Raw genomic sequence first — 25761 nt, 5'->3', positions numbered from 1 at the left:
CACTCCTATAAATTCAACACCCACACTTCTTCCTCTTCTCACTTGCAATCTTTATAAAAATATTTTCATCTTTTCTTAATCTTCATCCAAAATGCCGCCAAGGAGAAACCACCTCTGTCCTGACTGTATAAACTTCATAACCGATCTGAATCGGCTTACTCAACGCATCAACGAGGATGATCGGCGCCAAGAGATGAACATTAGGCGCATTGCTCGCATGCTGAGGGTCATATGTCTTTTGTAAATAGACATGGATGATTTCATAACCCCCCCCCCCCCCCCCCCACAAAAAAAAAAAAACTCCCCTCCTCATGTTTAAGTATTTTTATGTATTTACTTTTTGTTATGTTAAATATATGAATATAATATATATAAATATTTTGGTGATTTTATGTTTTGTTCCTGTTGAATTATCTCGTTTGCATATGTTATCGTTAGGCAAATTTATAGGAAACTTTTGATTTTTATCGTTTGAAGTATAAACAAACCAAATAGGAAAATTTGTTTAACCATAGACCACAAATTTGTTTAACCATAGACCATTACACAGACCATACGTTATTATAACTGGTGCGTTAATAATATTTAAATGAATTTTTTTTAACCATAGACCACTACACAGAGCATTCGTTATTATAACTGGTGCATTAATATTATTTACAAGAAAATTTTGATATTTAAATTATAAACAAGCAAACTGATAAAGCCAATCACTAGACTTACTACCCAAAGCATACGTTATAACTGGCGCATTAATTATATTTACAAGAAAATTTGTTTAACCATAGACTTACTACTCAAAGCATACATTATTATAATATTAATAATATTTAAATGAAAATTTGTTTAACCATAGACCACTACACAGAGCATATATTATTATAACTGGTGCGTTAATTATATTTACAGAAAACTTTTGATATTTAAAGTATAAACAAACCAAACTAATAAAGCCAATCACTAGACTTACTACCCAAAGCATACCCTATTATAACTGGTGCGTTAATTATATTTACAAATTTTTTTATATTTAAATTATAAACAAACCAAACTAATAAAGTCAATCACTAGACTTACTACCCAAAGCATACGTTATTATAACTGGTGCGTTAATTATTCTACAGGAAATTTTTTATATTTAAAGTATAAACAAACCAAACTGATAAAGCCAATCACTAGACTTACTACCCAAAGCATACGTTATTATAACTGGTGCGTTAATAATATTTAAATGAAAATTTGTTTAACCATAGACCACTACCCAAAGCATACGTTATTATAACTGGTGCGTTAATAATATTTAAATGAAAATTTGTTTAACCATAGACCACTACACAGAGCATACGTTATTATAACTGGTGCGTTAATAATATTTAAATGAAAATTTGTTTAACCATGATAATAACCAGTTAATGGTGACCATCGAAAATTGTGATATTTAACGTAAAAAACTGAAAACCAATATTTGCACTTATACAAAAAAGTAACTTAAATAATTGTTCAAAAAATAAACCTAAATAATTGTTCCAAAGTAATTGTTCAAACTTGATCTTCACTAGCTATCTCATACCCATTTTGTCCAACGTCAATCTTGTAATTTAGTGTTTCTAAGACATCAGCTATTCTTCTATCAGGTGATCTATCTTCACTAGCAACAACAACAGGAACATCACCATAATTGTGATCAAACTTGATCCATTAGCATCGGGGGACATGAGCGGATCACTCAAAAGACTAGAAGTGCCATCAACATTAGGGACATCAGGACTAGAAGTGCCATCAATCTGATCAAATTAGAAGTGCCATTAAGACATCGGGGACAAATGGGCGGATCACTCAAAGGACTAGAAGTGCCATCAACATTGGGGACATCAGCAGGACCACTCAAATGAGAACAAGGAAGAGTCTTGCAATTGGGATCATCAGCATGATCAAGTAGAGGACTAGAAGAGCCATCAACATTGCTGACATAGGCAGGATCACTCAAAGGAGAACCAGCAAGAGCATTCACTGGGTCAAAATTAACAAAGGTTAGTAAGAATAGACCATAAAAATTACTACTAACTAACTTGAATGTCACAGAAGTTGGCAAATTACCTTTGGGCTTCTTCTTAGCATTGGCAAATTGCAATGCCTTCCTGATCCTCTTCGTACTGGACCTAACTGAAGGAGAAACACATTTAGAATGCCTTCTTGGTTTTCCCTCAAGCAATTTGCGAATGCTAACTAGTTCTTCCTCAATTGATGTCAATCTATTTGCAATGACACCCGACCCACGACCACAATGGCTGCACCTCTCTTTACCCAGTCCTCCAAGATCTCGATCTTGAACTTGGTCTTCATCATGATCATGTTGGTGCCCAGATGTAGATGCAAGTTCTGCTTTCACGCGAAATTGACGAGTATCCCCAATCTCCCTCTTTAGGGCATCAATATTCGGGTCTGGTACTTCATCGTCATAATCAACAAGATTTTTAATGTAGTCCTTCCTCTTCTCCGCATCATCAGGGTGTAGAAAAGGTCTCACCACCTCAAGTAAACAAAAAATAACAGATTAAATAAAAATATACATTATTCACCAACCTAAGTTCTAATGCATTAATAGTTTTGTATCATTACCGCACGACTGTCAATTGCGTTTTTGAAAGGATCAACAGCTTCGGGCTTCTCCTGCGTTCGCCATCTCAAAATCCTTGACATCGGCAAAGGACGTTGTTTAAATGGGGCAGTAGTTTTTCCAGCAAATGACAGAGCTTCGTATGCCCATGCCTGTAGTAAAAAGGAATAAACAAATAAGTAGAATAAGCAGTAATAATGTCACCACTAATCTATAATAATATAATCTCCATATTGGTTCGTAATAAAATACTTACAACGAAGGCCTAAGAGTAGCCATAGAGAGCATACTGTGGTGGTTGACTTTGTTCACAAGATAGTTTATACATCTTCGGAATGTTATAGTTTATACATCTTCGGAATGTTCATTCCTTGCCCCATGGAAATTTCTGAAAGAAATTAATACTATCCGCCATGGTGATCCACTTCTGATCAACTTTTTTCGAAACATCGTGAGCCAACAAGACGGTATGGACAAATACAACCATTACAGTCTTAAACTTCTCTAATTTGCTCAATTTACCATTTGACTGAACCAATTTCAGCAGCGCAGCAGTGGTCAACCCCGTGGATCCGTTAAGCTTTTTTATTTTTTTTTATAAAAACCCAAACCTCTTGAGAAAATAACCTTCCTCATTTCCTCTCTGGGAAAAGCTCCGCAATTCAAACCCGTGACTAGTGCAAACTCCCTCAACCCAAAACAACAGGGCACTCCCTCCACTATGAACCACATCTAATGCTTCTTCTCATTTTTTGTAACTTGACGAAGAAGAAGAGAATGAATAAATTTTCCATTGAATACATTCCATGACTTTGACAATGTCACAAAGTGGCCAAAACAAGAGTGTTCAAAATCTTCATTGAGTCCTTGATCTTAATATCTAGCAATTCGAAAAAAAACATTCATCTTAGACCTTACTGAGATCTTTCAAGGAAAGTACCACCAATCTTAGCCCTCCAAGTCATCAATCCATAACTTTCGAGGTCTATGGTCATCTCATCAGCTTCTTGTACTTCTTCTTCCACTTCTTCCTTTTCTTCTTCTTGTTCTTCTACATAATCATCTTCTTCTTCCTCCTCGTCTTCTTGTTCTTCTTCTTCATCCTCCTCATTTTCTTCTTCTTCTTCTTCTTCTTCATTAACCTCATCATCGTCATTTTCTTCTTCTTCTTCTTCTTCTTCTTGAACATCATCATCATCATTTTTTTCTTTTCTTCTTCAACATCATCATCATCATCATCATTTTCCCCTTCATTTTGAACACTATTTTCCACTATTTCTTCTTCTTCATGAATATCAGCATTCTTTTCTTTTTGTAATCGTTTATTAGAACTTTTTTTTATCCATGTAATTACGCAACGCAAAGTCTTCATCTCCTTCTTCCTCCACTCTCAACCTTTTTTTCCAACCTTACCTATTATTTCCAGCGGACTTCACCGCCGATTTAACTTTCCCAACATATGTTTTACTTGTCGATTCACCTTTCTCAAATTCTTCATGGTTTTTGGTCCTAGGCATGACTATAATTTTTCAAATATACAAAAGTGTGAACAAAAATGGGAAATATGAAAAACAGATATCCCAAAAATAAATAAAAAAAGGATAAAGTTAGGGTTCCATACCTATATCTTGAAGGTACAGTAAATCCTGAAGTCGCAGCAATGAAGGAAGTTGAAGAAGGAGATATTCAAGAACTTAGAACCTAGAACTTAGGATGTTTTTATGATTTTTTCAGTTGGTTGTTTTCGAGAAGCAGGAAGATCAAACAATGGGAATGGGGGGAAGATGACGGTGAAGGAAAGATGTAGGTGGAGCCTAAATTGTAAGTTTTTTGTTAGTTTAAAACTAAACCCCAAAGTTTTTAAAAATACCAAAGGCCCCGCGTGTTTCCTAATCAGGTGATTAGTAATTTTTGGACAAAAAAATCAAATATTCCTTGCAACAACTAAAACTAAACACAACTCCATCTTCAACTCCAACTTCGAAAAAAATTGTGGCCAAATGCCTACTTAATTTGTTTCAAAAATATAAATTCATAGTATTACTCACATAATTTTTTGTTACAATTCCAGTAACCTAGACTCCTTCCACATATCTAATAGTATAGTACGTTATAGTGAATATATTCAACATATGGCTGAAGCTTTCCTTCAAGTTCTGCTAGATAATCTAAGTTCTTTCATCCAAGGTGAACTTGGATTGTTTTTCGGTTTTGAGAATGATTTCGAACTGCTTTCGAGCATGTTTTCTACAATCCAAGCAGTCCTAGAAGATGCTCAGGAGAAGCAATTGAAGGACAAGGCGATAAAGAACTGGTTACAGAAACTGAATGTTGCTGTATATAAAGTCGATGACATCTTGGACGAATGTAAAACTGAGGCATCAAGATTCAAGCATGCTATATTAGGGCGTCACCATCCAAGGATTATCGCTTTTCGTCACAAAGTGGGGAAAAGAATGAAAGAAATGATGGAGAAACTAGATGCAATCGCTGAGGAACGAAGGATGTTTCATTTGCTCGAAATAATAGCTGAGAGACAAGTTGCTACATGTGAAACAGGTACTCTTAAACAATCTTTAGATAGAATAGTACTCTCTCATCCCTGTTTATGTGAGGGTATTTGATTGAGCAAGGAGTTAAGGTTTTTTTTTTTTTTTTGGGAATTTGTAGTCTAAAACATATCATAGACAATTCTATGACTATAAATCTATCCCATTAACGGTAAAATATGTAGTTTAAAGCTAGTTTATTTCAAAATATTGAAATGTATCCTTCTTTCTTTTGGACATACTGAAAAAAGAAAAAATGTCACATAAATTGAAAAAAAAGATCATTATAATAGCTTGGATTGTTTTTCGATTTGCGTGTGAGTCACAAAAAAGGATAAACGTTAGGGGTGCAAATCATTCCATGTGCCTTTTAGGGTGAGGAAAAGCTGAGTTATGAACCGAAATGAGGTGTTTTTTTTTTCAAAAGTACGGGACTAATGTGTAGAAAAAAACACGAACATAGCGCATGAAATATGCGCAATAGCAAATTAAGTCGCCTTTTTTCTTTTTTGCACATTATGCCTGTACTTTTGAGGAAAAAAAAAACTCATTTCGGTTCAGAACTCGGAAAAGCTTGGTGGCATTTGTGGGTTTTTAAACTCTACAAATAATGTTCTGAAATTTTTTATTTTGAGTTTTTTATGCACAACTTTATAAAATTTTCAAATTCTAGTTTTTAAAGTTATGATTTGAAAGTCTATTTCAAGTAAAGTTTAATTTCTCATAAGAGCAACTATTAAGGAATACATAACCTTTTTACCATAATATAAGTACAAAGTAATTTCATTGAAAAGAAGTGGTAGGAAATCCTTTAACATTCTCTTTGTTTTGCTAAATTGTTCTCTATTTCCTGTTGACTCAAATGTGACAACATTCTTGTGTGGACATTGCGGTGAAACAGGTTTTGTGTTAACTGAACCAGAAGTCATGGAGGGGATAAAGAGGAGGATGAGATTGTGAAAATTATCATAAATAATTTTAGTGATGCACAAGAACTTTCAGTGCTCCCATTAATAGGTATGAGGGGACTAGGAAAGACGACACTTGCCCAAATGGTCTTCAATGATGAGAGAGTGACTAACCATTTCAATCCAAGGATATGGGTTTATATCTAAGATGATTTTGATGAGAAAAGGTTGATAAAGGCAATTGTAGAATTTATTTTAGGAAAGTCACTTGGTGACATGGACTTAGCACCCTTTCAAAAAAAGCTTCAGGAGTTACTGAATGGAAAAAAATATTTGCTTGTTTTAGATGATGTTTGGAATGAAGATCAAGAAAAGTGGGCTAAGTTAGGAGCAATCTTGAAGGTTGGAGCAAGTGGTGCTTCTGTTCTAACCACTACTCGTCTTGAAAAGGTTGGAAAAATCATGGGAACTTTGCAACCATATGAATTGTCAAATCTGTCTCAAGAAGATTGTTGGTTGTTGTTCATGCAACGTGCTTTTGGGTACAAAGAAGAAATAAATTCTAACCTTGTGGCTATTGGAAAGGAGATTGTGAAAAAATGTGGTTAGCGCACTGGAATAGGAAAGAGAGCATCGAGCACAGCTTTCGTGTCACCAGAAATGTGCCTTTATTAGCGACGACGCTTGGAGGTCTTTTACGCTCCAAGAGAGAAGAAAGTGAATGGAGACATGTGAAAGACAGTGAGATTTGGAATTTACCTGTAGAAGAAAATTCTATTTTGCCTGCCCTGAGACTGAGTTACCATCACCTTCCACTTGATTTGAGACAGTGCTTTGCGTATTGTGTGGTATTCCCAAAAGATACTAAAATGGAAAAGGAAAATCTCATCATTCTCTGGATGGCACACGGTTTTCTTTTATCGAAAGGAAAATTGGAGCCAAAGGATGTGGGTAATGAAGTATGGAAGGAAATATAATTGAGGTCTTTCTTCCAGGAGGTTGAAAAAAATAAATCTAGTGGTAATACTTATTTCAAGATGCATGATCTTATCCATGATTTGGCTACATCTTTGTTTTCAAAGAAACACGTTGAAAAGCAATATCCGCGAAGTAGTAAGGAAAAGTATCATATCTATTGGTTTTGCTGAAGTGGTATTGTCACGACCCAACTAGGGGCCATGACGGGTTCCCGAGGCTAACCACCGAGCACCGCTCATGCAATTACCCATCGTACTCATTAAGCGTTCATTCATTAATCTTATACTCAATTCATAGGAAAAACCATTTTTTTTCACTTCGAAACATAATTACCTTTATATACATAAGCCCTTCGGCTATCAAAATAATGTACATACAATAAGGACATCGTGTGACCACACTACCCACACATACGTATCTACGAGCCTCTAGTGGAGTACTAACATAAAGACGGGATAGGACCCCGTCGTGCCCAAATATATACACAAAATAACAATTCAACATAGCCCCTCCGAAGTAATGGAGTGCTTCTGTAAGCCTGCTGAGTAACTCCTAGGAATCTGGGTCACCTCCCTGTCTACCTGTGGGCATGAACACAGCGTCCAAAGAAAAGGACGTCAGTACGAAATATGTACTGAGTATGTAAAGCATGAGTAGTAACGTAAGTAAACGTGAAGGGCAGCATAAAATGAAAGATCAAATACCTTTTTGAGATGTTTGTCATGCTTACTTTACCTTTTCTTAAGGGTCGCGGAATGCACATACATATACATATCATAGTACCGTATTTGCTCATACACATTAAACTTTATCTGTATTCGGCCACGTAGTGGCTCGACAATATGCGTATTCGGCCACGTAGTGGCTCGACAATATCACATACATGTCTTCCGTACCCGGCCATAACAAGGCTCGGTATATCTCATCATCATCATTGCCATCACTACGGAAATCTTTTATCATCACATACATCTCATAAGCTTATCATAACTTTTCATAGAGCATGCATTTGAATTTAAAGACAATCTATGAATATCATATTATATTCGTAGCATGAACTTCATAAAAATGTCGTATGATAGGCTTTATAGTCTCTAAACTTAGGTTCTTCATTACCATTATCGTATCTATGGCATATCTCTTATCTTTACCTCATATGAAAGCCCCTATGAACATAGGCTCGTAATTTTTTGAAACATTGGTCATAGGACATGCATTAGAGCTTATAGACAATCTATAACAATATCGGGGTGACATAAGGTCGAGAACCCCTGATTACATTATGGAGTGATCATATTCATCATGTCTCACCTTGAAGGAACTAACATTTTAAGGTGAGTGCAACACAACGAACGACCTCAAGGGATCGTAAACAGGGTCATTAGATTGCAGAAGCATCATATCGTATCCATAGCAAGAACTTCATGGAATTGGCATATCATGAACTTTAGAACTTTTAGGATCAACTCATGGTTATCATTATCGTACTCGCATCGTATCTCTTATCTTTATCTTATGAAAGCTCTTTATAATCATAGACTTATACTTTCTGGTGTGTAGGAAAGTCATGGAAATATAGGAGAATTCATGCCATGGAGTCATGCCTTAGAAAGAAAGGACTAGCCTTACATACCTTTTCATTTAGCTACTCTGTCGCTTGATCGTTCTCCTCCAATGTTCACATTTCTACCTTCAAGAGAGTTTGTGTTAACATTAGCTAATCAATCACATGAACATGCACAACTAAAGCTAGAGAAAATTGGGTAGCATTTCCTTTGTTTCATCGACTTTCTCCATGTAATAAAACAACTCCCAAATAGCAATAGCAATCCCCATAATATCATAATCAATAGATTTCTCTAGCTAAACATTGTTCACTTCTCAAATTCACTTTCAAAGTCATCCATAACCATGACTACAATATAACAACATATTCATTCTTCCCATAATATTTCCTCAGCGTCAGTAGCATCATTCATAACAAGATTATACTCATCTCATACTAAAAATCATGGCTCATTTCAACTTACTACTCAAAATACCATTATTTCCCTATTTGAGCTCATATTCTACTTTCTTCTCTAATCCAAGCCTTTCAACTACTCAATACTTTGAATAACATGAGCTAGATGTAAAACTCACCTTTGATTATGTAGGAATGATCTTTGGATGAAGATACTTTGCTTGAGAAAAACCCCCACTCCAATACCAAAGGATTTTCTTGACTTCCACTAACCCTAGTGAGCCTCTTTGCACTTGGAGTCTCCCGATTCTTGGTGTTTGATCTTTGATTTCTCTTGGATTTGCTCTTGATTTTGGTCTTAGCTCATAAGAAGACTTGTTGAGAGAGTTTCTAGAGGTTTCTATGTCCAAAAATGATGAAAATATGATTTTGGGTCGAATTTGGTCTATTTATAGTGGTCCAGAAAATTCTGGACCGACACAACATGCTGCGAGCTTTGCTAGACGCAAAGCGTGCTTTGCTAGACGCATGTTGTGTCGCAAGTCTCGCAACATCACCAAAATTTCACTGTCACACTTTGCTAAGCAACTGCTTTATCGCAAAGCGTGCTTTGCTGCTAGCATGTTGCGCCACAAAGTGCGCCATAATGTGACATTTTACCGAACTTCCACCGAAACTTAACTCCGATGATCCAACGAGTCTTAAACCTTCCCGAGGCTTACTAATCATGGTTTTACTCCATTATATACCTAATATGGACATATTCTATCCTAATGAGCTCGAAAAATTTGTCTTACTTCCCAAGACTAGGACAACTAGCATTCGGTAAAACTCAACGTATGAAAATGCGAGGTGTAACATCCTTCCCCCCTTGAAAACATTCGTCCTCGAATGTTAAACTCTTAGGAATCCTATAAAAATTTTACCAGAGTTTCCCTCGTAATATGGCACTACCATCCTGTCACAACAGCCCACAATAACGTTGCCTCATAGGGCCACAACACGATAGCAATATAAGTTGGCCACACACGACCCATATGCATAAAAAGAAAACATACATACCTCATAATATTGATGTTTCATCATGGATCTCTTCCGGGGGATGAAATAAGTACGGGTACCTAACTGCATATCCTCTTTTGTTTCTTTTCAGGGGGGTCTCTTTCATCTTCGCATTCTTTTATAATACTTTTATCAAGCTTACACTTCTAGTTCTTAACTCACAACCTGGGGCTATTTGGGACGTGTCACACCCCAACTTGATAGGGCATGATGGGCACCCGACCCTTACTTAGGGCCGAGCGAACTCGCTGATCCTCGCGATACTCATAATCTTACTGGATTCTTAAATCATGAAATGAATGCATAATGTAAGCCTTTCAAAAAAACATGCTTTTCGTCCTTCTCAAATCAAATAACATCTGTAATCATATGAAATCTGTAACATAATGCATAATGATACATCGGCTTACAGAGCCGCTTACAAGACTGATATGTTATATACGTGACTCTGTCTGCAAAGTCTCTAACATAAAACAAGATATCATAACATAGATGCTCTGACTCGGCAACACTCCGGAAGGAAATGGAGCTCGCCAATCCAGCTGGAACATCTTCTGCTAATGTCCTCTACTCATCTGTATGTACCTGCGTGGCATGAAACGCAGCCCCCCGAAGAAAGGGGGTCAGTACGGAATATGTACTGAGTATGTAAAGCATGAAATACAGTAAATAAGATCATACTGAAATAAGGAGTATAGAAACTCATAAGGCTTGCCTCTGAAACATAAATCATGCGTATCAATATCATATCCAGCCCATTATGGGACTGAGGGTCATAAGTAAATAGTCATCATGTACATATGCATATATATAACGTGTCCCGGCCCTCTAGTGAGGGACTCGGTAAGTAAAATCATCATATCATCATATATATATACCGTACCCGGCCCTCTAGTGCGGAGAATAACGTGTCCCGACCCTCTAATGAGGGACTCGGTGGAGGAGATCCTGTCTCCATCATATATACCATACTCGGCCCATCCTGTGGGCTCGACGCCATCATCGTACCATCATATCATCATATACATATACCGTACCCGGCCCTCTAGTGAGGGACTCGGTGGTGATGCGGTGAACCGTGCACGAATACATACCCGGCCCGGACTCGGTGAAAGATTTAATAACAGCTAGCACGAGCAGAGTAGTGAGAAACCATATGCATATAAATCATCTTTTAGGACTCGATAGATAAGTAGACAAATCAATGCTCGAGTATTAGAATGATAGCCATACTCAGTACTCTTTGAATATCATTATGGACTATATCAAATAACGTCTCGGGGGTCATGGTCATGTACCAAACCAATCTGAGCCCGCCTATGAAATTTACGGACATTATTCATTAGAGAACACTTTACGAACATATCAAAGCAATCCGAGCTCGTTCATGAAAGTTACGGACATTATTCAACATAGAATCCTTTAGGAACAAGAACTCTTTATGCAACATTTACTATCCAATCATACCAAGGACACAAGGGCCATAGCTCGACTATATTAGGAATGCTAACATCAAGAAGTGAATAAGAATCGTAGACATACTCGGATCTTAGGAATGGAGTTACCCCAAGGCTCGTAACATATCATATCTTACTTACGTCTAAGACATGCCAAAAGAAAGAAGGATAGGCTTTACATATCTGTTCCACCTCTTATTAGCTATGCTTATTCGTCCAAGCTCATAAGCCTACACTTAAAAGGATTCACACTAACGTTAGACTCTTTATTGCACACTTGTTCCAAATTTCAAATCAAACTACTCTATATTCTCGTCGAAAATCGGGCAGCATCTCCCCCGTTTATATGCCTAGCCCAAAATTACAATTCAGCAATCAATCAACAACAACAATAATACCAATATCAACAACACTATTATTCATACCAACATATTCCATAAACGTCCCACACGACGTTTTTCAACATACAACAACAATATGTACTTTCTTCCATCCCAATCAGGGAGTATAATCTCATCAATACGCCAACCATTTTAGATACCATTTTTATATGCGCAAATCAGTCCATCCACATGGCCACAACACGTTCAAAACAGCCCATAAACACAACAACTACAGTACAACACTCCATGACCTTTTCTCCATAACTAGTTTCATTTTTAAGGCTTGCTAGACCTTCAAATAAACTCAACATAAAAGATGGGATAAATAACATACCTTATAATTGAAAAAAACTCAGCCACATCAACCTTTTCCAACACCAAGCTTAAGTAGAAGCAAGAACAATCACCTTTCACGACTAGTTTGGCGTAATCTTGTCAAATTCTTGATTTATCGGACTATAATATTTGGGAGATGTTTTGAGAGGCTTCTAGGACTCTTTGGAATGTTAATATGCTGAAAAAAAGGGGCTGATGGGGTATTTATATCCCCCCTAGGTCGGTTCCACCGACTTATTCATGTGGGACCCGCGGAGCCATTTGGCAGCTTAGGGTCTTGCTCTTAAAATGGCCATAACTCTTGATTCCGACATCGTGTGAGGGCCCACGACCTATGGTTGGAAATATCTTTCAATTATATACAACTTTTATTCTTGGTGTTTTTCCAAATTCCAAACTTTTATAATGCCGTTTTTGCCCCTCCGAGTCAACTCATCCGAAAACATTTCCTTAAATCGTCCTTTTGGAGGGCTTATGTCCATATTTGGCTTATGGGTCCTTCTTAGGACTTGCTCAACTTTCCATGTACTACTTGTATCACTTATAATATATCCTTTACAAAATCCCGACATGTGGGCCCCACCTTAACTCATGGTTTCGAGGGCTATCATCGAGTGATCATGTTAACCGATTTACTCCATACACTCTCCAAATGTCATATATATGTTCTTATGCTCAGATAATATAATCTTCATCCATAATCCTTGTGTAACTCTGCTCTCCCTTGAGCTCATACTAAGCCGTCCACAGTCTTGATATCGCGAAATTTTCCAAGGTGTAACAGGACGGCAGTAGGAACTTCTCGTATGATAACTGTCTTGTAATATCATTACTCAGCACAACTATGGGAAATTATCAGTGCACTTACAATGCATAAACATATGAGAGTCCGAATTTACCAATTTCAATTCTGGAGATAAGTTAACTGAGCTCTCTAAATCACCTTGCGTCTATTCTCAGGAAATCTCTTAATAATTTTTATGACCCTTTCAAAAAGAAATTTTGCATCTCAATAATGTGATACCGAGGGTCACTGTCGTCAAAATTTCGTGTGCTTTCAAATAGTTTATCCTCATTTCAATTAACTTGCGGCAGCTATCCCACCTATCCTCCCGTCTTAGTTCATTATTTCCTTCAAGTATCTCCCTATTCAATCCTTCTTTACTACTTCCTTGTTGGCCTCTTCACTACCCCCTTCCTGTCATCCATATTCTCATTCATCACCGTAGTAGTATTTAGTACCTAACTCTATTTTCTAAACCAAATTTGTCTGGTTATTAATATCCTCTCTCTTCTCCATTACCTGAACACTCTTTCTTTAGGCAGGTCTCTCTTAAACTACAAGTTTATCTTGTCAATTAAGGATGCATTTTTATATCTGCCTATACCTTTCCCTTTCCCTTTCCCTTTCTACCATACAGTTAATTCCTCTAGGATACCTCTCATTTCCTTCGTTGATTATGCAGCCTTGTACTACTAGCTCAATAATCCTGTAACGGTAAACTTCTAAAGTGCTATAACTCATGTCTCGTATATTTTCTTTACACTCACATCTTTATAAAACATATTGACAATATAGTCTACACGATAAGGAAGCTTTCATTAATAACTAACTTACTCGGTAGCGTACGTCACTCTCTTACTTTTTCTAATCGACCCTATCTTTTCTCTATCATTCAGCAACTACTATTTTGGAAGTTCTACTCTTCATACCTTACTTCCTTAAAACTTGAGTACCATCATCCTTACAACCCATTTTTTTTAAGTCTTATCGGTAGTACTTTAAAAGGTATTTCATGAAGATTACAGGTGGTGGATTAATACTGTCCTCAAGGATGTACAAACATTATTAATACCACATATCATACTTTACCGATTTCCGTCGCTACATAGCATAAAACCTCTCAATTCATACTTGCTTAATAATACAAATATTCATTCCTCCTTTAACACATTATCAAAAGTGCAGATACACCTGTGACGACATCGGGGAGTGACTCTAGATCCTGTCGCTCAGCTAATGCATACGTACGATGCTGAGGACCACTCGAAATAAGCACTCTCCCCCTGCCCCTACCCTGACCTGCTAGTGTCTGGGAGTCTTGCCCCGGAGGGCGCATGGATGACGAAGAACTGGCTGCGGATCCTGTGGGTTGAACCGCACGCCTACTGCCTCGAAAATGGGCACTCTCTCATAATATGACCTGACTGGCAGCAAACATAGCAAACATCCAAACCCAATCAGTGCGGTCCCCAATGTATCTTACCGTACTAGATACATTGTGGTATAGATGATCTCATCTGGCCTGAATCATTCCTATACCGAGAGCCCGACTCTCTAAAACTCTGATCCTGTCCGAAATGAATAGAGCAATCAGACTTCTGGCCTACAACTCATGGAGATATACTAGTCGCCGATTGGCCTGAGTGTCTAGAATATGACTGCCTTAATCCTCCTCTATAGTCTCTATCGGCACCTATGGATCTGGCCGTCTTACTTTTCCCCTTATCAATATTACGCTCGCCCTTTTACGGATGTTGTTGCTCTTCTAAATTCTGGGCATGGGCTTGAATGCAGGAAATATCCATCCCGTCTTGCAATGAAGCCGTTAAACAATCTTTAAATAAATGTGGCCCTAAGCCATTCACAAACCTGTGCACCCCATCTTCCATGTCGGCCACCATGGCTGGAGCATATCTGGCCAGTGAATTAAACTGAAGGCTATACTCCCGGGCACTCATATTTCCTTGTTTCAAATTTAAGAACCTATCCGCTCTAGCTCGGCGGACATCGGGTGGCAAAAAGTGGCGGATGAAGGCATCTACAAATTCTTGCCAAACCGGAGGAGGCGCATTCTCTTTTTTTGATGATATCAAATTATTATACCATAAGACCGCCACACCCCGGAGTCTATAAGATGCTAACTCCACAGATTCGGTTTCAGAGGCATGAATAATCTTCAATGTTCTCAACATTTCATCAATAAAATCTTGAGGGTCTTCATCCGGCTTTGACCCGAAAAACTCCGGAGGATTCAAACTCATGAAATCGCGGGCTCTAGTACTAACGGCCCTGTCACTTAAACCCGAACCCTGCCGCTGTGCCTGGGCGGCAACTAACTATGTCAATAAGTGGATAGCCTCGGTCACTTAATGACTCGAAGTAGCCGATGGAGGAACTGGAGGCATAGGAGCTGGAGCTGAAGTCCTTTCTTGTTCTTCTATAATAGGTGGGGTAGGAGAAGTATTAGATGTAGCCTCATTATGTGATTCACCCTCTTCTACATTCATTAGTGGCTCTCTTTCTACCCGCTTTTTCATCATAGTCTTGCCCTTCTAGGCGGCTGTAGCTTTTCCCTTTGGCGGCATTTCTGAAATCATAACACACGGTTAAGGAGAAGGAAGTCCTTATATCATAGCTCTATCGCACGATCTTATAAAAAAAGAAGGTCATTTATTCCTAAAATGCCATGTAGCCTCCTGTTTATGAATGTGGCACGCAACACACCGTAAACAAGACTCTACTAGACACGGCTCGTAGACACTTCCTAGGACTGAACTGCTCTGATACCACTTTTGTCACGACCCAACTAGGGGCCATGACGGGTTCTCGAGGCTAACCACCGAGCACCGCTCATGCCATTACCCATCGTACTCATTAAGCGTTCATTCATTAATCTTATACTCAATTCATAGGAAAAATCATTTTTTTTCACTTCGAAACATAATTACCTTTTTATACATAAGCCCTTCGGCTATCAAAATAATGTACATACAATAAGGACATCGTGTGACCATACTACCCACACATACGTAGCTACGAGCCTCTAGTGGAGTACTAACATAAAGACGGGATAAGACCCCGTCATGCCCAAATATATACACAAAATAACAATTCAACATAGCACCTCCGAAGTAATGGAGTGCTTCTGTAAGCCTGCTGAGTAACTCCTAGGAATATGGGTCACCTCCCTGTCTACCTGTGGGCTTGAACACAGCGTCCAAAGAAAAGGACGTCAGTACGAAATATGTACTGAGTATGTAAAGCATGAGTAGTAACGTAAGTAAACGTGAAGGGCAGCATAAAATGAAAGATCAAATACCTTTTTGAGATGTTTGTCATGCTTACTTTACCTTTTCTTAAGGGTCGCGGAATGCACATACATATACATATCATAGTACCGTATTTGCTCATACACATTAAACCTTATCCGTATTCGGCCACGTAGTGGCTCGACAATATGCGTATTCGGCCACGTAGTGGCTCGACAATATGCGTATTCGGCCACGTAGTGGCTCGACAATATGCGTATTCGGCCACGTAGTGGCTCAACAATATCACATACATGTCTTCCGTACCCAGCCATAACAAGGCTCGGTATATCTCATCATCATCATTGCCATCACTACGGAAATCTTTTATCATCACATACATCTCATAAGCTTATCATAACTTTTCATAGAGCATGCATTTGAATTTAAAGACAATCTATGAAAATCATATTGTATTCGTAGCATGAACTTCATAAAAATGTCGTATGATAGGCTTTATAGTCTCTAAACTTAGGTTCTTCATTACCATTATCGTATCTATGGCATATCTCTTATCTTTACCTCATATGAAAGCCCCTATGAACATAGGCTCGTAATTTTTCGAAACATTGGTCATAGGACATGCATTAGAGCTTATAGACAATCTATAACAATATCGGGGTGACATAAGGTCGAGAACCCCCGATTACATTATGGAGTGATCATATTCATCATATCTCACCTTGAAGGAACTAACATTTTAAGGTGAGTGCAACACAACGAACGACCTCAAGGGATCGTAAACAGGGTCATTAGATTGCAGAAGCATCATATCGTATCCATAGCAAGAACTTCATGGAATTGGCATATCATGAACTTTAGAACTTTTAGGATCAACTCATGGTTATCATTATCGTACTCACATCGTATCTCTTATCTTTATCTTATGAAAGCTCTTTATAATCATAGACTTATACTTTACGGTGTGTAGGAAAGTCGGAAATATAGGAGAATTCATGCCATGGAGTCATGCCTTAGAAAGAAAGGACTAGCCTTACATACCTTTTCATTTAGCTACTCTGTCGCTTGATCGTTCTCCTCCAATGTTCACGTTTCTACCTTCAAGAGAGTTCGTGTTAATATTAGCTAATCAATCACATGAACATGCACAACTAAAGCTAAAGAAAATTGGGTAGCATTTTCTTTGTTTCAACGACTTTCTCCATGTAATAAAACAACTCCCAAATAGCAATAGCAATCCCCATAATATCATAATCAATAGATTTCTCTAGCTAAACATTTTTCACTTCTCAAATTCACTTTCAAAGTCATCCATAACCATGACTACAATATAACAACATATTCATTCTTCCCATAATATTTCCTCAATGTCATTAGCATCATTCATAACAAGATTATACTCATCTCATACTAAAAATCATGGCTCATTTCAACTTACTACTCAAAATACCATTATTTCCCTATTTGAGCTCATATTCTACTTTCTTCTCTAATCCAAGTCTTTCAACTACTCAATACTTTGAATAACATGAGCTAGATGTAAAACTCACCTTTGATTATGTAGGAATGATCTTTGGATGAAGATACTTTGCTTGAGAAAAACGCCCACTCCAATACCAAAAGATTTTCTTGACTTCCACTAACCCTAGTGAGCCTCTTTGCACTTGAGTCTCCTGATTCTTGGTGTTTGATCTTTGATTTCTCTTGGATTTGCTCTTGATTTTGGTCTTAGCTCATAAGAAGACTTGTTGAGAGAGTTTCTAGAGGTTTCTATGTCCAAAAATGGTGAAAATATGATTTTGGGTCGAATTTGGTCTATTTATAGTGGTCCGTAAAATTACCGGACCGACACAACTTTGCGAGCTTTGCTAGACGCAAAGCGTGCTTTGCTAGACGCATGTTGTGTCGCAAGTCTCGCAACATCACCAAAATTTCACTGTCACACTTTGCTAAGCAACTGCGTTACCGCAAAGCGTGCTTTGCTGCTAGCATGTTGCGCCACAAAGTGCGCCATAATGTGACATTTTACCGAACTTCCACCGAAACTTAACTCCGATGATCCAACGAGTCTTAAACCTTCCTGAGGCTTACTAAACATGGTTTTACTCCATTATATACCCAAGATGGACATATTCTATCCTAATGACCTCGAAAAATTTGTCCTACTTCCCAAGACTAGGACAACTTGCATTCGGTAAAACTCAACGTATGAAAATGCGAGGTGTAACAGGTATCTTCTTAGTCTCCTTCTCTCTTGACAAAGTTTGTCTCGTTAAGGGTGCTTAATCTAAGTAACTCAAGATTTAAGCAGTTACCTTCTTCCATTGGAGATCTAGTACATTTAAGATACTTGGACCTATCTCACAATAATAGCATTTGTAGTCTTCCAAAAAGGTTATGCAAGCTTCAAAATTTGCAAACACTTGCTCTAAATAATTGCTAGTCGCTTTCTTATTTACCAAAACAAACAAGTAAACTTTGTAGTCTCCGAAATCTTTTACATGATCAGTGCTATAGATTGACTTCTATGCCACTACGAATAGGATCTTTGACATGCCTTAAGACTCTAGGTTGCTTTGTTGTGGGAAGGAAGAAAGGTAATCAAGTTGGTGAACTAAAAACTTAAACCTACGTAGTTCAATTTCAATTAAACACCTTGAGAGAGTGAAGGATGAATGGATGCAAAAGAATCCAATTTATGTGCAAAAGAAAATCTGCACTCGTTAAACATGAAATGGGATATAGATGGACCATATAGATATGAATCAAAGAAGTTAAAGAGCTTGAAGCCCTCAAACCACACCCCAATCTGAAATCTTTAAAAATCATTGGCTTCAGAGGATTCCATTTCCCAGACTGGATGAATCAATCAGTTTGGGAAAAGATCGTCTCTATTAATATCAGATACTGCAATAACTACTCGTGCTTACCACCCTTTGGCGAGCTGCCTTGTCTTGAAAGTCTAGAGTTATGGAATGGTTCTGCGGAGGTGGAGTACGTTGAAGAGGATGATGTTCATTCTGGATTCCGATTTCCATCCTTGAAAAAACTTCATATAAGGGGCTTCAATAATCTGAAAGGATTGTTGAGGAAGGAAGGAGAAGAGCAATTCCCCATGCTTGAAGAGATGATGATTTGGAATTGCCCGATGTTTGTTTTTCCAGCCCTTTCTACTGTCAAGAAATTGGAAGTTCCCGGGACCATATATGGAATAGGTTTGAGCTCCGTATCTAATCTTAGCACTCTTACTTCCCTCCACATTAGTGGTAACCACGTAGCAACTTCACTCCCTGAAGAGATGTTCAAAAGCCTTGAAAGTCTCGAACACTTTAGTATCTATACTTTCCAGAATCTCAAAGACCTGCCTACCAGCTTGACTAGTCTCAATGCCTTGAAGCATATGGAAATTCGTTGTTGTTACATACTAGAGAGTCTCCCTGAGGAAGGACTGGAAGGTTTAACTTCACTCGCAGAGTTATCTGTTCAGTACTGTGAGATGCTCAAATCTTTACCAGAGGGATTGAAGCACCTAACAGCCCTCACAAGAAGAGTTACTGGCTATCCAGAACTGGAAGAACAGTGTGAGGAGGGAATAGGAGAAGACTGGCACAAAATCGCTCACTTTCCAAATCTGGTTATTGGTTATTCTTGATCTGTTATTCTTTCTGAGGTTCTTCATTTGTGAGTCTCCCACACAGGTCATTTCCCTGCCATTCGATCCAATTTTCTGATTTTCTTTCAGAAACAAATCAATGATTTATAAAATCTATTTGTATTATTTTTCGTAAGGGGGCTCAATTTCATTGATTTTATCTAAATCAAGGAACAACCGTCAAACAGCATTGTGCTAATATAATGGACGGAAAATCTTTATCCCACGCGTTGTGCTAATCGATCAACTACTACTTTCTCTACTCTCTCTTTTTCCCTTCACTTTACTTTGTGTCTATGTTTCTCCGCTCTCCTCACACATTCATCTTCACATTTCACACGTAGAAACTATGTTTCTATAGCTCTATACATACATTGAATAATTCCATCAAGTGTAAACTTACCGAAAGCAAGCATGATATTAGTTTTAAAATTTTTGTATACAAGAAAAGAAATTTAAACCAAAAACAACAGTAGTCAGATTAAAAACGGAGTTTGATTCTCAATAATCAAAACAAAATATTTTTCAAAAATAAAAACCAAATATCAATTTGAAAAAAAAAAAGAGAGAGAGAGACTAACTTGAGTAGTAAACAAATTTCACAAAACTTATTTCAAACACATAATAATAGTATTTTCAGAATTTGAGAGCAACATTTGACAATCCTGATTATGCCAAGGTTTGACAATAAATATTCAGTTTTCTTTTCAAGTACTTACATTTGTGTTTCAGACTGTATATTTTTCTTGGTGAGGTTTTGTTTTTTTGAAACCTTGTACGACAACTCCTAAAATTCTGGAGGGCACAAAAAGAGAGCAAAAAAAACAATTTGTGGCTGTATCATTTAATTTATATTGAAGTATCATAATTTGGTTAATGCACCTTCATCCCCTGACTAATAAACTTAATTTTGTTTTTCACCAATACACAAGTGAGACTTTGGATAGAGGATCCCAAGCATGGATTTGGCTAGTTTATCCTAAAGAAGAGCGAAGTTTCTATATAATCCAGCAGCGTTAGCATTTCTTAATGAAATGTCATAGCAAGAGGACTCAACTAATCTAAAGTCATTTCACACAGAAGCACTAGATTGTGGTATTGTAAAAATTACAAGGTTAATTTCCTTGTCATTCTTTGGTTACTAATTCCTTGCCCGGTAGGCATTCGATATCTTCCTGTAAAACATTGGAAGTACCGTACTTCATTTGTCAGGTAATTTAAGTGCTGAAAGTACCTAGGGAACTTGGCCTTGAAATTATCTAATTTTAATTTCCAACTCCTTGTAAAAACGCAGTCCAAACACCAATGATCCCATTGTTTCTAAGAATACTGTAACAAGAAAACCTTGGAACCTATTACATCATCATTAAGAAGCAACTCTTGGCAGCTTATTTGAAGCTTTCCCCCAAAAAGGGATTCCATAATCTGCTGATTTCCAGAAAGGAATGAGCTACTGTTTGAAGAAACGCATGGATAAGGTATAACATTATGCACATCATTTGGTTTCCTTAGCCCGACATGATTAGTGTAAGATATAGATATTTGCAGATGACATGAGGTCTGCTTTTAAATCTAATCAAATAAATTGTCTGGTCCCTCAATTCAAAACATTTAACAGTGTGCATTTCTTTTCAATAACGATCAGGTTCTGTCCATCTCTCTCTCTTTTTTTTTTTTTTTTTTTTTTCAAATAGCAGTCTCTTATGTCATTAATTCCTCTTTTGAGTTTGTTTTTATTCTATTTATTGTTGTTACAGAATAGTTAATGCTATTGTGCTGTTTTATTTTTCTTGCAAACATGTTTCAATTTCTTTTCCTTTGAGCCGAGGGTTTATCGGAAACAACTTCTCTTCCCCACAAAGGTAGGGGTAAGGTCTACGTACATCCTATCCTCCCCAGACCCCACTTGTGGGATTACACTGGGTATATTGTTGTTGTACAGAATAGTTAAAGTTCATATGGGAACTGTTCAAATTTTTCTACAGAAGAATGAGGCAGGAGACGAGAAATGGCGTGGATCAGTTGGAAGCTTAGTGGAGGCTCCAATCGACCAAGTGTGGAACTTAGTATCACAAAGTAGTAGACTATCTGAATGGATGCCAGTGGTGGAAAGATGCACTGATTTAGGTGGAGAAGAAGGATTTCCAGGCTACGTTCGCCTAGTTTCTGGTTTCATGTTCCCCCAAAACGACGGAGACAGGTCGTGGATCAAGGAAAGGCTAGTTTCTATGGACACTTCATCACATAGTTATGTTTACAAAATGGAAGCAAGCAATGTAGGTCTCGATGGATCGACGAATTCACTAACCCTCTTTGATTATGAAGATAATACAACTCTTGTCAACTGGACTTTTGAAATAAATCCACTGGAAGGCACCTCCGAGGACACAATCATAGATTACTTGGGATTTCTTTATAAATCTTGTATAAATAAAATTAAATGTGCTATAGATACCTCCTCTCAAAGTGAATGTACTGGAGAGTAAATTGACCATATATTTCAGCTGCTTTGAAAATGCCAAAATCAATAAGATGTGATTAGAGGTTGATCAGTTTTTTTGTTCTGAGCCTAAAAGAATCTGCCTCTTCACTAATGTACAAGACTTGTTGTCCGGATACGAGTACATACAATCAAATTGGTATCTGCTGAGTGAAATTAGGGTAATATGCAGGTTACAGGCTATATGTGGAGAGTCGCAAGACGTACTTGCTGCGTATCATTAATGGAGCGTTGACGAAGAGCTCTTTTTGAAGACTGCAGAGCACAATGTGAGTGCTGTTGAGGTTGACGCATGTTATGTTAATCCCTTCAAGACGGACACCATTTTCATCGCTCCAGGACAGACAAAAAATGCCATTCTCACTGCTGATCAGCGTGCTGGCAAGTATCTGATACCCGTTTCTCCTTTTCATGGACACCACAGTAGCCGCTGATAACCTACCTGCAACTGCCACTGTGCGCTATCTAGAAACTACTGAGGCATTATCCCCTACTTCTATTCCCCCTCGAGATTCTACCCCACTAACCAGCATTTTTGTAGACTCCCAAAGGAGCCTAAACTCAAAAAACTACCCTGCTAATGTCCCACTGACAATCGATCATTCCCTACTTCTAGCTATGTGCATTGGTGTTAATCCTTGTGCTACATGCCCAAATGGGAGCAGAGTCATGGCAGATATCAATAATGTTACTTTCCTGATGCCTGCGATGGCTATCCTCCAAGCACATTATTATAACATAAGTGGATTCTACACTGCGGATTTTCCTTGAAATCCAGAAATCCCTTTCATCTATACTCGCATTCCACCAACAAATTCGGAGACTCAAAATGGTACAAAAGTTTACAAAGTTGCGTTTAATTCAAGTATCCAGGTAGTGCTCCAAGGAACTTCTATGATAGCACCAGAGAGCCATCCAACCTATCTACATGGATCTAATTTCTTTGTAGTTGGGAAAGGAGTCGGCAATTATGATCCTAAAAATGGTGAAGTTGGAAGATACTAATCAATGTAGTCTGTTTTAAGAAAAATAAAGAAACAAATAATGAACATCATCCAGTTAACTAACTGTACCAAAATAAATTGCAAACTGCTGAAGAATGAAAAAACTCTCACATCGGTGGTTAATGAGATGGGTGATCTCCTTATATGGGCTTGGGCAATCCTCCCTCATGAGCTAGCTATTCGGGTGTTAGACTTAATGCCTAATTTGACACACCTTAGAAAGGTAACATAACAGTATCTGCCAACAATATTCCACGTCTTTGCATCAATCCCAGTAAGGCCTAGCAGAAAAAAGAAGAAGCAAAGTTGAAAAAAAACAAACAGTTAAGAGGTCTAATTGAATTTTCTCTATAACTATATTTTCATGATCACTCCCAACAGTAAAAAAAATAAGTTATGAGTATTAATTCTCTTATTATAAACATTTTAGACTTTTAGTATGCTAAAAAAAAAATAAAAAAATCCAAAGAATTTTACAAAAGTTAATTCCATCTCATCTCCGGTAGTCAATTATTGCTTCTTTTCCTTAATTGGTTCGTTTAGTTTTATTAGTCATTTGAAGGGAAAAAAATTGACTGAAAACCATATTTGGAATAATAAAGATGATTCTTGATTTATAGAATATCTAATGTGATATTTTGTCCACATATATGATAGTTTACTTGTAAGCATTTAATTTTTTTTCCAAAAAAGATAAATAAGATTACCACAATCTCGATGTAACAAAACCAAATAATCTTCTCCATCAATGCAAAAGAAACACAATGTGCATATTGTACCATATAAGAATTCATCATGACTCACAAAAGATAGGAATGATGAACTCCATGAGAACATCAATAGTGATTTTTTTTATGTTTCTATCTATTGTGAACCATTCATTTGGTGATTTGATAGATGATGTTTGCAAAAAGTCCACCGACTACAAATCATGTGTCAACTTTCTTAGAGCTGATCCTAAAAGCTCTTTTGCTGATCAGAAAGGGTTGACACGTATTATGCTTCAATTGTCTTTAGCTAAGGCTAAGAAAATTCATTGTCAAATACTATTTCTATTGAACCAAGCTACAGAGCCTATGCTCAAACAAATGCTTCAAATTTGTCGGGATCAGTATGTAAATGCTATGTTTATGCTTACAAATTCGATTAAATATTTTGATGCAAATGACTTTTCCTCAGCAAACAGTGGTGTTGCTGCTGGCGGGAATTGTTGTGTCACTTGTGAAGAGGCATTCACCGAAAGGGGTCCTTTATTCAAGTTCCCAATAAAACCAATGAGTGATGATTTTTCTCACTGTATTGATGTAACATTGAGTTTGTTAGACCTTCTTTACGATTTGTAGACCCATTATCTTTAGTGTAGTCATGAAACAAAGAATTAGAAAGTAATACAAACTTTATTTTACTATGTGCGAAATGTTGTGATTACTACTTATGCTTTATGCTAAAGGTGAATGGGGTGCTATTTAAGTGGAATTTACTCATTTTTGTAAAGCAAATTGTTTCTGCAGTTAACTATTTGATTGATCATCATATGGGTTATTTGGACGAATAGGACGATTTTAGCGTTCATCATAATTTTTGATGGATCGCTAAAGTTCAATTGTTCACAACTTTTACCGAATCACCAGAGCTTGCTTGTAAGTTCTAAATGTTACCCTAAGTTTTGACAATTCAACAAAATTTATGAACAACTCAACTTTTGGTGATCCGTCAAAACTTGTGATAAAACTAGTTGTGTTATCGTGGGTCCCAGCCATTGATTCTATCTTAAACTTCTGAAAGGGTGAGGAATATTGCAATTTTGTATTATGGGTCCCATGGTCCTTAAAAGCTTTGTCTCTCAAATTCATAATAAAGGTGATGTGGCAAAATGCTTTTAGTTGATTAAAATGTGTGTCTGTGAATACAAGATGCTGATGGAGGAAGTGTTCAACTGGTCATAGCTATAGATTTAAGCTCTAACAACTTTTCAGGACCTTTACCACTAGTTCCTACCAATGTCCAAATATTTTACCTGCTAAAAAACAGTTTTTGGGATCCATTTCTTCCATTTGTTAAAGTATAACAGCCGCCACTTCTCTTGACTTGTCACACAACCAATTCTCGGAAGAACTTCCTGATTGTTGGATGAATATGCATAATCTAGCTTATAACAGTTTCTCTGGAAAAGCTCCACATTCAATTTTCAGATACTGGACCTTTCAGCAAATGGATTATCCGGAAAAATTCCACAATGCTTCAACAATTTGACCTTATTGTATCAAGATGATAGTTCTGGTGATCCAATGGAATTTTT

General features: G+C 37.4%; 1 protein-coding gene and 1 pseudogene across 1 annotated transcript; both read left to right on the top strand.

Moving 5' to 3' along the window:
• Positions 1 to 4600: 4600 nt before the first annotated feature.
• LOC132039601 (putative disease resistance protein RGA3) lies at positions 4601 to 21727 on the top strand (annotated as a pseudogene).
• A 44-nt stretch (positions 21728 to 21771) lies between these two features.
• Positions 21772 to 22504, top strand: LOC132039602 (uncharacterized). Its single transcript, XM_059430100.1, has one exon. The coding sequence runs from the start codon at positions 21917 to 21919 to the stop codon at positions 22442 to 22444; it is 528 nt and encodes a 175-aa protein (XP_059286083.1). The 5' UTR covers positions 21772 to 21916; the 3' UTR covers positions 22445 to 22504.
• The last annotated feature ends 3257 nt before the right edge of the window (positions 22505 to 25761 follow it).

This window comes from Lycium ferocissimum, chromosome 12 (assembly GCF_029784015.1).
Source record: "Lycium ferocissimum isolate CSIRO_LF1 chromosome 12, AGI_CSIRO_Lferr_CH_V1, whole genome shotgun sequence".
Classification (NCBI taxonomy): Eukaryota; Viridiplantae; Streptophyta; class Magnoliopsida; order Solanales; family Solanaceae; genus Lycium; species Lycium ferocissimum.
Note: the sequence above shows the minus strand (reverse complement) of the source record. Positions and strands in the feature narration are given on the sequence as shown.